We start from the raw sequence: 16453 nt of genomic DNA, 5'->3' as shown, positions 1-16453 counted from the left end.
AAAGTAGTAGCAAGTCTTGAATTTAAAAAAAAAAAAGTCTATTTTCAAATTTTTCTTTATTCTAGGACATTCTTCTAATCCTTAACTATTTTTTAAAACTGGAAAGAATATTATACTCTATAATTTCCTTAATTGCACTTTAAATATAATTGAATTGACCCACCCTGCTTGTCCAAATAACCGCGAATTACCTCTATAAAATCTGAACTGCTAATAGACACAAACTCTAGTTACCAAAAGTCACATGCAGTTACAAACAGCATTGCTGTACAAGGCTGGCAGTAAACATTAATGTTGGCTCACAAAATACAGGCCTGCAGTCTGAGAACTTCTGGATGGGACCTGATTCTTATCAGGTTATGGCTGAAGAAGTTTAATCAAAACTTAATCCAGTCTAGACTGTGGGTCCTGTTCCTCATGCTATAACCAGTGCTATCAACCGCATCACAAATATTCAAGGAAAGGCTGGTATAAGAAGTCACTTTCTTGTTGAAATAATGTGTATGTTTATGTACATATACCTATATGAATGATTTAAAGCTCACTAACTTAAGTTGCGTTTCCAAGTTTTAAAAGGCTTGAGAGTATCTCTGTCGAGCCAGTAGTGACCAGGTCGTTCATAGAGAGTGCTCTATGAAAATAGGGTCACATCATTTCCGCACAAAATAAAGTCACCAATATGAAATTTAGATGAGCCTATTTTCGCTAACAGTCACAACTTAGAGAGGGACTGGGGCTAGTTTTCCTTTACAGAAAGAGATTGTACTTTAAGAATCACATAAATAAGGGCAGGGAATTTAGGTCAGTGGTCAAGCACTTGCTTCACGCATGTGAAGCCCTGGGTTCAATTCCCAGTAAAAAAGCTCCCTACACCCCAAAATCACATAAATAAAATTGAAGAAAAAATTGTGTTCTATAAATTTTTCTAGATTTCAAGCACCCTCAATAACTTATAAATACTTATAAAAATCATATAATATAATCATAAATATTTCACATAATTACATCTAGCTAGTACAATCAACTAGCTTTTATAATTAACTAGACAAATTCAGTTACAACTACTGTATGTCACTCCAGGACTCACAAGCAATACACCAGTGTTTAGTTTAGTACTTGCCTATCAGAAGTCTCACAAACTCGAACTGTTCAGCCCAGAAGAAAGGTCAAGTGACTGGTACCACTGAATCCACGTCTGGCACTCATGACTTACGGAGAGACTGCTGTCCCTGCTCACTGGACTGGTCACTGAAAGGGGACATGAACAGAACTACAAATTGTTAGCACTGCCACCACAAGATTAGCAGCCATTTTCTGATTAATGCTAAATTCACGTGTGGCTCTTGATTTGCTGACTTTTTCTGCCGTCTGCACTCCGGCAGTCCACGAAGCTGTGTTTAGAATACACCTTTGAAATGCCTGAAACTAGGACAGAACCTTCATACCAATATAAAAATACAGATGCATAAAAAGAGGACACTAACACGAATTCTCTGAAGTAAACAAGGCAGAACTTTAGAGCTCAAAGGGGCACCAGCTATTCTCTCTATCCCTTGCATTTTAGGATCTCACAATTGAGGCCGAGTCCAAGATGGAACTTCCTCAGAGATGCACAGAGCTTTCACCCAAACTTTTCAACAGAGTTGCTGAGAACTGCTGAAGTCCTGATTCCTACTTTTTTATTTTATTTTACTTTTTTTTTTTTTTTTTTTTTTTTTTTTGGTTTTTCGAGACAGGGTTTCTCTGTGGCTTTGGAGCCTGTCCTGGAACTAGCTCTGTAGACCAGGCTAACTGAAGGAAAAGTAACAGGTAGAGATATGCCAGACTGAAGAGTTTCAGCTCTTTAAACCCAACACAAATCACACAGGGCTACAAACAGATTCCACATTTAGATAGGAGACTTAACACTAGTTTAACTTACTAACCAGTGAGCAGACAGAGCCACAGGGTCTGTGGTAGGTATGTTTCAGGATATTAAATTTTATAAATCAATGCGGGGCCCACATTAACTGAGCATGCTTACATCTTAGTAGATACTACAGATAAAGCAGTATAAAAATCTGATTTGGTTGTTTATGATTATTTTCCAATTATATTTCCTTTTATCTCAAGTATTAAATTTGTATTCCCTGAGTACAAACTAGCTAAGAAAAAAGGACACCCAGAACTATATAAGTATCTTTGAAGACTTACTTGCATGACAGAGAGACTGCACTGTGCTAAATAAGCCACTTCCCTGGCACATGAGGACATATATTTCCACTTAGCTTGGGCCCCTGGCTTCTCTCTGCACATGACCAGAGGTTGCAAGGGGCTCTAAAATGGTTTCTTCATCCAAACAAAACTCTAATTTGTGAATGGTATGCTTTTCTCTCTCCCTGTAGACTTAATTTGAGACAGCTTCTATTTTGGTTTCCCAAATCAAAGTACTTAGAAAATGTTCAGTGGCCATCGAAGAATTAATTCAAACTGGCTCTCCATGGAGCCATACCAGCAAGTTACCGGTCTCTTATTCTTCTGGTTTTTCATAAGTAACCTTGTCTAAGACTTTCCAGTCATCCACTGAGTGAAGAAAAGAACAGAAGTTCTACCTTAAAACATCAGTCTGATTAAGAAACCCAAGCCGTGACACAAGCTGCGGGCTCTGGATAAGCATGCCTGCATGGTAAAGGGTGTGGCTCTACCTGAATCAGGCTGTCCACAGCAAGCGAAAGGGAAAGAGTGCTGTCTGAAGTGTCACGATCATGCCTGGTGTGGCACTCGGGGACAGCTGTTTTCCCTACTTCCTTATGGGATGTTCAGGCTTCTTTATTGTTTACATTGTGAAGCAGGGTCTTGATATCTATCTAGTCTAGTTTGGCCTCAAAGTATCTTCCTGCCTCATGCTCCCCAGTGGGATTAGTGGTAAGCATCATCCTCAGCTGATATTTTAAAACAGTAAACTAGTTCGGGCAAAGTAGGGCCACACACAATTATGTGGCCTGCTTTTTCTGAACGAACTCATCAAGGATTTTAGTGCTGCTTCTGTAAGATGCAGCACAGAACACAATGTTTTCCAAAATGAGTCCATGATATTTCTTTGTTTTAGGAAATACTATTTTAGAACAAGATGGAGTCCATTTCCAGGACATAAATAAGGCCCACACCTATAACCTAACAGTAATTATCCCTAGGTTAGCCTGATGTTAACTCAGTACTTGCCATGTCCAGTGTTGACTAAAGTGTGGGAACTTTAAATTTGCAAAGCAGTCTTTCCTTCTCTGTTCCCAAGAGCAAAGAAAAAGAACTGTGCTATGAGCCGGGTGGTGGTGGTGCACACCTTTAATACCAGCACTCTGGAGGCAGAGGCAGGCATATCTCTGTGAATTCGAAGCCAGCCTGGTCTACAAGAGCTAGTTCCAGGACACAGCTAGGACTATTACACAGAGAAACTCAGCCTCAAAACAAAACAAACAAACAAAAAAAACCTATGCTACGATAAAGTTCTAGCTTCTTTTTTGCTAGATGAGTCACCAAATTCTCTCTGCAAACCAATTTATCCTATCACCTAGATTCATAAAATAATTGTTTTGAAATGTTAAAAGAAAAGAAATAAAATGACCTTCAGTTCTCCTGAAATTCAATAAGCAACTGTCAATCTGGGTATTAATAAACACTGGAACAAATAAGATAATAGTAAATAATTTTTAGTTCTCCACTAGCATCATAATTATTCAAACAAAGTAGTTTTGCTATGAGCGAGCTGCTAGCACCAAATTCACTAGACTAAGAGAGCATTCTGGCAACCTTCCTGCCTTCAAAACTGTTGAGGATATTTTAATTAGAGGTAAGGAATCCAATAATTTCCTTATTTCAAAGCCTCCCATTCATAATTAGAAAATATTATGAGCAGGTATTTCCCTCCCATACACACACACACACACACACACAAAGGGGTATGCATACATTTGGAGAAGTCAAAATTATGCCACATCCATAAAACACATTAGACAAAACAGGACTAAATATTGCTATTAAAATAACTACTAAAATTACCATCTATTGCCACAAGATGGCAATCTTTCAAAGATTAAAAACACAAGTTACCTTAATTGTACACCCACCCTCTTTCTCAAATCGGAGAAAGGGTCCTTTAGATTTTGATACTGAAAACTGGAGTGATAAGTATTGACCATCATTTTCTAAAAGAACTACAAAATTATCTGATGTGATATGATGCAAACTCATGATTTCAAAGCTATTTAAAGTCAGATGAACCTGTCTTCCATGAACACATGAGAAACTTAGTCTCATAGTCTCACTGCTCTTCTTGGTAGACAGAAAATATACCATTTTTGGTAAAGAGAAACCTGTCAAGGCAATGCTTCTTTCATTTTCAAGAGCTTAATAGTTCCTAGGATAAATCAGGTCAATGATTTGTTAATCACAACATAAATACAATAAATGAATAAATATATTATTAAATTATACATAATTTAAAAATACTTTTACTAAAACAAAATATAATCAATTAACTTTATCCTGCTTTATAGTTTTTATCTTAAATTAAAAAAACTTGCACAAAAAAGTTTGGTTCTTTTTGATTAAAAGCACTGATGTGTCAATACATACATGTATATATGTAAACAACACATATACTTATTCCAGGAGAAAATACTTTAAATATTTAAGGCTTCCCTGTCCAATCAGGTTCAACAGTGAAGGTCACAGCAGATACGCTTTGGAAGTACACTAAGGTCCTAAGGACAAAACAGGGTTTTGAACTAAAGACTAAAGAAAGGGAACAAAAGACTGAAAACCAATGAACAAAGACAATGGTTACTGAGGAAGGAGGTGGCATCAATAACAACTTAAAGCTCAGGTGAATTAGTGAAGACGTCAGAAGGTCATAACCTCCTGGCCCTCCCACCCCATGTGAGCCCTACCCCAGGCCCATAAACACAAAACAGAAGATCAGAATAGAATTTCCTTTAAGGGGTTGTTGGTATTTTGCCTTGTTTCATTTAACTGTGTACTATTTTTGCACGGTTTTGTCTTGCATGGTGGTGGTGGGATTTAACTAGGGCCTTGTACAAATGTTGAGAAGTCTAGATACTGGGCACCTGTTCACAGAAACACAGTCTTTCTGGCTAATACTAGGCAGTATTTTCAGAAACCATTTAAAAGAATTTGGTTTCTAATATTTAGGGGGACAGGATTTTCAGATTTCTATATTTAAATATTCAATCAGCACATTCTATTTCTTAATCTTCTTGTGCAAGAAAACTAGGTGCCTAGATAGTCTAACACCTTTTGAAATTTAGAAAGCAAACTGGATTTTTGTGCACTACACATGAGGGAAGAAGGTACCATCACTCCTAAATTAGCTGGTTCACCAGTGAAGTGTGCTCATCATGTGTAGTGAACTCACAAGTATGAATTAGCAAACATCCTCAGCACTCATCCATTAAAGGTACTACCTATATTCAAATTTATCATAGGCACAGTAGAATAATAGAGTTCTAAAAGTAAACAAAGTGCCAGATTTCTGTGTTTCTGGTCATTTCAATACACGGCATGTCACCTGGGGATATTCACATCAATTCATATTGCAGAGTATGTAATACCCAGAAGTGAGATACTAATTTAAAGAGTATATGTGATTTTCACAGTGCAGTAACAGAAAGACAGAACCCAGTGGGAGATTATCAGCGAGCTAAAGTAGTTATCAGACTGGCACACATTTCAAAAAAATCCATGGTGTGACTGCCCAGGCGGGGGGAAGCTGAAGACAAAGTGCTTCCAGTCAAAGAGCCAGAGAGGGAACCCGAGAGGGAGTGGTTCTCAGCTGTGGTGGAATCAAAGCTTGACCGTGGTCTGTGCAGGCCAGCAGCAGAACAGGACCGCTGAGGTGTTGAGGAACCAGACCTCTGCTCTACCACCTCATCTGAAAGATCAAAGAACAGTGAATGGAGCAAGTGCACTCGTCCAAGTCGTCCCTGAAGCTGCTGCGCTGAGAATGGGAAGTAAAGGGATCTGAGCACGGAAGCTTAGTAAGGACTGTGATGTTCGGTGTTTGGAGTGGAAGAGACACTATCTCGCCCTTCCCACAGCCATCACACGTTACCAACCAATCACTCACAACATTTCCACAGCTGATGCATCCTTAATCCTTCTCAACACAGGATGCAGCACTTCCACTGAAATGAAAGTGAGCATGCTGACATCTGAAGACAGCTTCCATCTTTGGCCATTTATTTTCTGCTAAAACTACATATTTAATTTCATCTACATTTTTGTTAGGTCTACTTCAAAGACCCCACCCATCATGTCTTTGAGATGATGTGACAGCAGGTCAAACGGAGCCAAGTTTTACTTTTTAGAACTCATCCCTGTGAACCTCCTTACCATCAATGCTTTTAAAGTCTAAAAGATAGCTCCGATTGTCAACCAGGTAAAGCTGCAAGCTCATTTTCACATAAGTGCCAGTCACTGGGTTTTTTCTTCTTACTCGAAGATGGTAGGCATTCACTACCTAGAACCAGAAATAAATAAAAACTTAAAACTATACAATGTCTCCCATCTTAGCAAACAATAACAAAACCAAACATGGGTGAGAGAGAAGGATTTATGCTTGATTCTTCTATGTCACAATTTGGAATATTTAATCCCACTATCAATACCATTTATAAAAATTCAGATCCTATAGAGTCTAGCCTTTAACCCAGATATGGATCTGCTCTAGAGTATTAATAATAATCTTAGTAGCCTTTGCTTCAGTAGTTTTGATAAATAGGGAGCAGAAGGAATAACAGAGCTAAATATTAGTGGCTTGCTGTGGAATAATGCTCTTATACACTGTAAAATTTGTTACTCATATTGGTTTAATAAAAAGCTGATTAGCCAGTGGCCAGGCAGGAAGTATAGGTGGGGCAACCAGAGTAGGAGAATTCTGGGAAGAGGAAAGGCAGAGATGCAGACACCAGCCAGATGCAGAGGAAGCAAGATGAGAATGCCTTACTGAGAAAAGCTACCAAGCCAAGTGGCTAAACATAGACAAGAATTACAGGTTAATTTAAGTTATAAGAGCTAGCTAATTATAATCCTGAGTTAATAGGTAAAACAATTCATAATTAATATAACCCTCTGTGTGTTTCTTTGGCACTGAATGGCTGTGGGACTAAGGCAAGACAGAAACTTCTGCCTACTGTGGCTTAAATCAGGTAGAGTCATAAAACACCAACAGCATGATGTCCCAAAAATAAATGTAAAACTGCATATCAGATAAAAGATTCTGGGCTGGTGTGGGAAGTCCTTCTGTATATGTGTTGCTTTTATTGGTTAATGAAAAAAGAAGCTGGCTTGGTCTGTGATAGGGCAGAATAGAGCTAGGCAGGGGTGGGGGTGGGATTGGGGGGACAACTAAACTGAATGCTGGGAAAAAGAAGGTGGAGTCAGGGAGAAGACATGTCACCCTGCTGGAGACAGATACCAGACGGAACTTCACCCAGTAAGCCACAGTCATGTGGCAATACACAGAATAATGAAGATGGGTTAGTTTAGAATATAAGAGTTAGCCAGAAATATGCTTAAGCTATTGGCCAAACAGTATTACAAATAATATAGTTTCTGTGTGATTATGTAGGGTCAGGGCAGCTGGGAACAAACTAACGGCTTCCATCAACACTTGGTTCTCAGAATGGGTCAGATTAGTTTCTAGATTCTTTCCCTGGATATGTTAAAATGTTGGCATCTCTTATTTACATGCTTATAAAGTGAGACAGAATCCCACACAGGGTCTTGAGTCCATAAAAATTCTCCTCCCTCAGGTTCTTGGAGTGCTAGTGTTTATTACAGGCATGAGCCACTATGCCCAGCAAAATCTTATTTAACTAAATAAACTTGCTTCAGAAAAAGGAGATTGACTTTATTTAAGAAATGTTATCTTATTTAATCATGTAAAAATAATGAAATGAAAGCAAATTAAAATTAATTTATTAAAATGTATTGAATGTTTATGTGATAAATTTGGAATGTTTTTCCCTTTAATGGCTCACACACCAAAACCTTAAGTCATAGATCTGGAAAGGGACAAGTAGGGAAGAGCTGGGGACAGGCATATGAGAATAGAAAGTTAGAAGAATAGCAAGAATTCATTCCTTACATATATGAAATTGTTAAAGAACTATCTTAATTTCAAAACACTAAAATAGGCCAGTTAAAGTGGCACATGACTTTAATCCCATCACTTGGAAGCAGAGGCAGGCGGATCTCTATGAGCTCCAGGACAGCCTGGTCTACAGAGTGAGTTCCAGTGTAGCCACAGTTAAACAGTGAGTCCCTCTCCTGTCTTGTAAAAACAAAATAAGTAAAATAAAAAATTAAGTGTTTATCACCTTCAAGGAAAGAATAACAGTTGAAGGGATATCTTAAATTTTAAAAATGACCCCATATATATTCAAAGAGTTGAGCTGCAACAAAATGTTAACTTGAAAAAGTAAAATGTATGCTGATAGTAAGAAAATACACCATAATCAAGTGTGACAGTTAAAACTCAACAGCATTGGAAACATTAAAGACTACGGGACCTTTGAAGTCGTGCTGAATGCATTTCATACCATGAGATGGCCATGGTTGTGGGGAGAAGAGATGGAGGCTACAGATCTGAAATGATATGGTCAGGTATCAAGCTGACAGAGGAGGGCTTGTGATGGTTAATACTGTCAGTGTGACAAGGTCTACAAAACCATCTAGAAGACAAACCTCTGGGCATGTCTGTGAGAAATTTTTTAGATGGGTAATCTGAAGTGGGAAAATCTACTCTAAATGTGGGCAGCACTGTTTTATATGCTGGAGTCTGGATTGAGCACCAGCCTTCATGGCTTTCTGCTCGTGGCAGACATCTGTCTCACACCTGCCTCCATGGCTTCCTTCTGGGATGGACTATATCCTCAGGCTGGGAGTCTAAATAAACCCTACCTTCCTTAAGTTCCTTTGTCAGGGATTTTGTCCCAGCAGTGAGGAAAGAACTAGCAAACCAAGAATGAAAAACATCAGAGAATTTCTCAACTTGGAGAAAAATGCTTGTTGACAGAATGAACCAACCTGAGAACATAATATATATTGAACACTATCTGCCTTAGCCTTCGACCACGTGTGCCAAAAAAAACATGAAAAGAAAACAAACACCCTGAAAAAGGTGAGAAGAAATTGCCTTTCAAGATTTCAGATTTCAGAAATGTTGCTATCAAACAGGTGGGCTGTTTTCTCAGATAATTTTGATTACTTGGACAAGAATGCTATTCTGTGACTCAAAATATGTTCCCAGCATCAACAGTCCTTTAGCCTTTCTTCATTATGTTTTGATAGTGTGTTATCTAGTTTAAAAGAATGAACCATGTCTATCAAAACATGAGTCCACTACAATTATTTCTAAATCAAAAAACTTTATGTGGACCTCAATACTCAACTGCTTAGAAAACTTATTATATATATAAAAAAATTCTCTTCACACAGCCTTAGTACATTGTGATTTCCTACCTTCCATTCAAAATCCAGCTGCTTCATAGCTCGGTACACTTCAGCCATAATATCATATGGTTTGCTCTGGCTTCGGATTCCAAGATGCCACTTGGCTTTTTTCACAGCTAAGGATTTGGGCTTAGTTGTGTTCAGTGCATCCAAAGGACACCGTGCTTTGGGGCTGTCTGCGATAAGAGGTGGCATCCTCTCAGGATGTGGTTTCAGGCCTGGGGGAATATGCATGGCACTGTCATCCATAAAAGAACCAGTTGGAGGACTAGAGGCGAGGTAGAACTCACTGGCTTGGTTCATTATTCTCCGATTGTCAATGATAAGATGATAAGCCACCGCAAGCTGGTCTTGAGGGTCACCACTATATAAACTGTTCATTACTTCTGATTCTGTACACTCAAATTTTTCACATACTTCTTTCACAGCCTCATCATCAATGACGTTAGCATCATAGGAGGGGTCTTCAGGAAATAGATAACTGGGCAAATCCTGTTTAAACCATTCATGTTCTCTAGGAAAAACACCATATACACTATTGTAAGAACATGCTTTAGTAAGTCCCGAATAATTTAGACATGGGGCAATATAACACAAATACTCCAAAACCCTGGTCTCCAGCTCCACTTCTGCTGCTATTGCCTATGTGACCCTGGGGCCAGTTAATTCATCTCTAGCCTTAAATAAATACAGACATTCAGACTTGGAATATTTCCTTGAAAATGAACAAAGTGGGTCTGTCACTTCAAGGAAAACAACCAGCAACATTTATGGTCAATGATAAAATCTGAGTTCCCAATCAAAATTCCAGATGCTGTGTAGTACCTATGCCTGCCTCCTGGGGTTTGATGGTTTCTCAAGACCTAAAGATGTTCTGATGAAGTTAGTATTGATAATAATGAATATGATTTCTGATAGTGTAAAATGAAATGTAAAAAATCTGTATACTTCAATAATGCAAGATCTCTCAATGATGACAGAAGTATGCAGACATATAAGAATCACTTAAAGTGTAAAACATTATATCCCTATAGTGTGATAAAGTACAGAAGTTAACTGATTTTTTTTCTCACTTGATATTGCAAACTATAAGCTGGCAGGTTAAGCTTTGTTTTAGTATCAAAGAATATTACTATTATCTGATGGCTATTAAGTACTCTTATTTTTCAGGCACTTACCTGAGTTCAGATTTTCCTCAAGAACTTCAACTAACATAAAATATTGCAAAATTAGCCTGGTGATGGTGATGAACATCTTTAGTCCCAGCACTTGGGAGGCAGAGATGGGTGAATCTCTGTGAGTTTGAGGCCAGCCTGGTCTATAAAGTAACTTCCAAGACAGCCAGGGCTGTTACGCAGAGAAACCCTGTCTTGAAAAACCCAAAATAAACAAAACTGCAAGACTAAACGAAGAATCTAATTGAGAATTAGATTGATAATTTGATTAAACTTGACACTGAGAACATTTATAAAAGTGCATAGAGAGATTACTATTAGCCTTGGTGGTATACACTTATCCTAGCTATAACTGAATCTGGTAGCAATTCTACGGGTGTACATTCGTGTGCACAAGGCCTGGACACTGGAACAGGCCAGGAAAGTAAACAACGCTGTAATCTGAGTGCGGGATGCCCCCCACAAGTGCTGGCATTAGGACGTGTGACTCTCAGCTAGTGCTGCTGCTTAGGAAGGCTGTGAAATCTGTTAGGAGGTAGAGCTCCAATTAACAAAGGAGGTCACTGGGATAGGCCTCAAAGCCCAGCACATTCCTATTGACTCTGCTTCCTGACTGCAGACACATGGCATTCCCCATGCCTGCAGCGATGCCTTTATCACCATAATGGACTACATCTCCCCAAGCATTGAACCAAATTAAATCCTTCCTCCCTTAAGCTGTTTCTTGCCAGGAGGAAAGAGATACCTAAATGTATAAGTCCTTGCTTACAAGAGAACTGCAGCAGCCAGCAAAAACCACCACTTCAGCCCCCCCCCCCCCCCCCCCCCCCCCCCCCAATGCTCCACAGGATACGCATATCAAAACACTTATTCTGGCTCTGGGGGAAAGGGGAAAGATTCTGAAAGATGCCAGAAGAATGTGCTTCTTAAACAACCTTTGGAACCTAAGATAAAAATAAAAGCTCTCTAAAAACATACATGACATGTAGATGCATATCACATCATTCCTCTAAAATCACACATAACATGTAGAAGCATCACGTCATCCCTCTAAAATCACACATAACATGTAGAGGCATCACGTCATCCCTCTAAAAATCACACATAACATGTAGCGGCATCACGTCATCCCTCAAAATCACACATAACATGTAGCGGCATCACGTCATCCCTCAAAATCACACATAACATGTAGCGGCATCACGTCATCCCTCTAAATTCACACATAACATGTAGCGGCATCACGTCATTCCTCTAAAATCACACATAACATGTAGAGGCATCACGTCATTCCTCTAAATTCACACATAACATGTAGAGGCACTACATCACTTCTGCCAGTATGCTACTCCAATCCCTCGACAATCAAGGGATTCTCCACAGTAAATCCACTAGTGACCACTGGATCAAAAACTTAACAAAACTTATATTCTTAAATAAACGTAGGAAGGTAACCATTAAGTGAAGCTCAGAAAGACAAAAACTCCATGTCCTCTCCTACTAAGATTCTAACTTCTAAATGATAGTGTGGTTAGAAGCCAGGAAACAGAAAGGGGCCTGTGAGACAAAAGAAAGGTGGGGATGGAAACCAAACATCTGAAACATAAAAGGGGCAGGGGGAAATATGGGGGCAGAAGGGTACAGTGAAAAAGTGAAGGCGGGGGATGTAGAAAAGTGGGGGAGGGGTGAAAGAGAAGGCATGCATCTGAATTGAACATATTCAAACATGTCTCATGCTTCTGTATTTATATAGCATTTTCATTGTACTAGATACTATAAATTTAAAAGAAGGTAAGCCAGTTTTATAATGGTAAGGATTTAAAAAGGCAATCCTTTACTTCATCAACCATATCTAAAACACAAAGCTGTCCAATTTTCACAACTGAATCTTCAGATCCCTCTTGAAGTTCTACTCTCAGCAACAGTAGCAAAGTAGCAGGTGAATAGAAGGTTCTTAATGATGTGGGAAGTGATGCATGCTGGGAATATGTCTACTGCCATTGGTTAATAAAGAAGCTGCTTTTGGCCAATGGCTTAACAGAGTAAAGCCAGGCTGAAAGAGATATATAGAGAGAGAGTAGGCGGAGTCAGTGAGATGCCATGTAGCCGCCAGAGGGGAAAGACACAAGCTGCCAGCTGGAACCTTGCAGGTAGGCCATGAGCCTCGTGGTAAAATATAAAATAATAGAAATGGGTTACTTCTAGATGTAAGAGCTAGCTAGTAATACGCTCAACTTATTGGCCAAATAGTATTAAAAATAATATAGTTTCTGAGTGATTATTTTGTGGTCTGGGCAGCCGGAAACAAACAAGCTGCCTCCACCTACATCTTAAGACAATTTGTACCCCGATAGTTATAATGCAAGAGAGGCGATAGGCTGAGACAGGACAGACACAGTATGAGAAAAGGGGGACAAGGCACGTGTTCAGGCATGTGCTGAACAACCAGAAGCTCTGTACAGTGTGGGGAACCAGAAATGATTTCACTAAGCTGGTGGCGTGCGAGCAGAACATGAAAGAGGACTGGAATGCTATCAGGTCAGAAGATGCAGAAAAGAATCAGGATACAAAACAATCTAACGAAGGGTGCAGGCCCTAAAGTCTAATGGGAAGGATACAGTGGGGAAGGAATGAGACTCTAGGAGACTGCATCCTTCCTATACAGGCCTTAGATGCTTTGTTACTATGCTAATAAGCACAAAAGCAATGTAAAATATTTTAAAGATAAGTGACATAATCACGTTTGCATAATAAATTCAAATACTAAAAATGCTTTTCCTTTGAGACAGGGTCTCACATTGTAGTCTATGCCAGCCTTGAACTTGAGATCCTCCTGCCTCATCCTCCTAGGTAAATGCTGGGATGACAAGCACATACCACACATCTGGCCTTAAAATTCTCATAAGATAAAGTGTCATGAAGCATAGGTGAAGCAAATATTCTAGTATCACTGTTACTACAATAAGGAAATATACAGAACTGCAGACAGTATAATCACCGGATGTCCTTGATAGTTGCTCGCTTCAAGGGGTCCACCTGTAGCATGTGCATCAGCAGAGTGGCAACAGAGCGGTTGAGATATTCCGGGATATAAAACACACCCCCTCGGATCTTCTTAAAGAGTGTAGGCACGTGCTCATCGTCGAAGGGGAGGGTGCCACAGAGAAGGGCATACAGGATAACGCCACAGCTCCAGATATCAACCTCAGGACCCGCATACAGCCTGAGAAAGGATGACACAAGCCTCAGTGTAGGCACCAATTCCCCCCATTGTTAATGTCCTGCTTCCATACATGCAAAATGCAAACCAACTTGGTATATACTGCTATTTAAGGTTTTCAATGAAATACACAGCAATTCCCAAACCTCAATAATTACTCTTCATAGAAAATAATGAGCCTAATTAGTTACTAAAATTTGCCAGACTTATTTTTATTTGTTAGAAATTAATTATAAGTGCTAATTAAAATTTATTAGATTTTCAGGCCAGACGTGATGGCACGCACCTTTAATCCCAGCAACTGGGAGGTGGTTGCAAGTGGATTTCTGTGAGTTCAAGGCCAGACTGGTCTAGAGAGTCCCAAACCATTTAGCGTAAGACTCTGTCTCAAAAACAAACCAACTGGGCTGGAGAGATGGCTCAGTGGTTAAGAGCATTGCCTGCTCTTCCAGAGGTCCTGAGTTCAATTCCCAGCAACCACATGGTGGCTCACAACCATCTGTAAAGAGGTATGGCGCCCTCTTCTGGCCTTCAGGCATACACACAGAATATTGTATACATAATAAATAAATATTTGAAAAAAAAAACCTTTTAAAAAAAAACAAAAAAAAACAACTAACAAAAATAAATTACACTTTCTCTTTCATTTCTTTAAGTAAACATAACAGTGGATAACCAAAACTAGAAAAAATACAATAATATATACAGTGTTTTCCCCCTCAGAACTATTTCAAAAAAGAAAATGCATACTAGACAAAATTTTTGCACCTAGTCCACACCAAACAAAATCTGAGACATTGAAATATTTAACTGGTAGCATACTGACAGTGTTTAACTTATATATAACATTAACTTTTCTAAAAAAATATTATTAAATTTTATTTATATGAGTGTGTTGATTGCATGTGTGTCTGTGTGGTATTTGTGTGTCTGATATTTGCAGCAGCCAGAAGAGGGTGTCAGAGTCCCCAGAATGGGAGTTACAGGCAGTTTCAAGCACTGATGTGAGTACCTGAAATCAAACATGGGTCCTCTGAAGAGGAACAAGTGCTCCTAAGCACTGAGCCATCTGCCCAGGCCCCATACGACAGAGCTCCGACTACTTCCTTTCAAACCATCTGCTAACTGGCTGGACTAAGACAGTTTGGCTCTAGATGACCCACGTCTGCACACACACACACCCCTCACTATTTCTCTTACCTTTCTACCATCCTGCCATTCCCCAGTAGCATGTGGGTCTGAGGTGACACATTTCCTCAGTTCCATGGAAAGCACACCATCTGCTTCAGTAGAGGATGTCCCTAATTTACATCATTAGCTGTTTCACCTAAGCGCTCATAAAACACTGTATTCCCTAAAACCCACCAGCTGAAATTCTCACCTCAAACCCACAGTCCGAGGAGGTAAAGATCATAAGGAGATCTGGCCTTGAGGTGGAACTCTCACAAAGAAGGTCAGTGCCCTTATAAAAGACTACCCTAGAGAGACCCCATTCCCGTGACCACAGTGGCTGTGAGGAGCAGGCTCTACACACACCCAGTCCTGTGGCACGCTCGTTTCTATGGCAAGGTGTACGGTCTGATCTAATGAACTAAGACTCACAGCGGCTACCTGTAAGCACTGCTTCAATACTTTCTCTCAAAGTAGTCTGTTAACGTTCAAAACTGGACACCAGCCACTATGGAATGGCTTGATTCATCTCTACAGCCTCCGTAAATATTTTATAATATACCAATGAGCTAATTACATGAGGGACTTCAAAGTCATTTGTCTAGTTTAACTGCTTAACATCATACTAATTTCATTAACATCACCCAAATTTCATTCTTCCAAAGGAAGAAATATAAAGCAACCACCTTCAGACTCTGTAAAGTATGTGGAAATGCTATTAAATAACTATGTCTATTAAGCAAAGACACTGGCTTAAATTTTAGCAAACCCTACTGCTCCTTGACATTTTCTACATTAGAATATAGACACTGCATCAGAGTCTCAGTCACTGACACTGAACAAGATGCAGGAACACATTACAATACCTACATGGAGTTTTTAAAAATACATATATTACTATTATGCCTACAATAAAAAATAAATGAACAACTTATTTCTACTCTGTTAAAAATCTTCTTCCTAAGAAAATATAAGTATATGCTATCAGAATGGATGCAAGGTCACAGAAAGCTTACTTATCACTAATAAGCTATTACCTTCCTGAGATGACTTCAGGTGCTGCATAATTTGGCGATCCACAGCTGGTTCGCAGAAACTCACCATCTGACATCATATTAGATAATCCTGAAAAGAAAAGCAATTTATCAGATGCTGGATACTGAAGACATAGTTAAAACTGTGATGAAAACCATGCTTCAGAAATCTTCTTTATTTTAGAGCAAAGGTGAGAGGCAAGAGAGCTCAGTAGGCCAAGACGCTTGAGCAAAGCTGACAACCTGAGTTCAATTTCTGGATTGCATACACACACATACACACACACACATACATACACATACACACACATACACACACTAATTTTTAAAGTAACAGAAAGTAC

At 39.2% G+C, this 16453-nt stretch overlaps 1 protein-coding gene across 2 annotated transcripts in view; it reads right to left on the bottom strand.

Moving 5' to 3' along the window:
- Window positions 1–1738: 1738 nt before the first annotated feature.
- Window positions 1739–16453, bottom strand: part of Prkaa2 (protein kinase AMP-activated catalytic subunit alpha 2) — a 55651-nt gene continuing 40936 nt past the window's right edge. For both annotated transcript variants that reach the window (XM_050136343.1, XM_050136344.1), the window contains 5 exons: window positions 16113–16200; window positions 13684–13908; window positions 9520–10024; window positions 6388–6514; window positions 1739–5926 (listed from right to left, as the gene is read on the bottom strand). In XM_050136343.1, coding sequence (XP_049992300.1) covers window positions 5688–5926; window positions 6388–6514; window positions 9520–10024; window positions 13684–13908; window positions 16113–16200 — 1184 coding nt within the window. In that variant the 3' untranslated portion in view covers window positions 1739–5687. The remainder of the gene's footprint in view (window positions 5927–6387; window positions 6515–9519; window positions 10025–13683; window positions 13909–16112; window positions 16201–16453) is intronic.

Source organism: Alexandromys fortis, unplaced genomic scaffold (genome assembly GCF_014885135.2).
Source record: "Alexandromys fortis isolate MF-2015 unplaced genomic scaffold, M_Fortis_MF-2015_v1.1 scaffold_13, whole genome shotgun sequence".
Lineage (NCBI taxonomy): Eukaryota > Metazoa > Chordata > Mammalia > Rodentia > Cricetidae > Alexandromys > Alexandromys fortis.
This window is presented reverse-complemented; position numbering and strand designations above follow the sequence as displayed.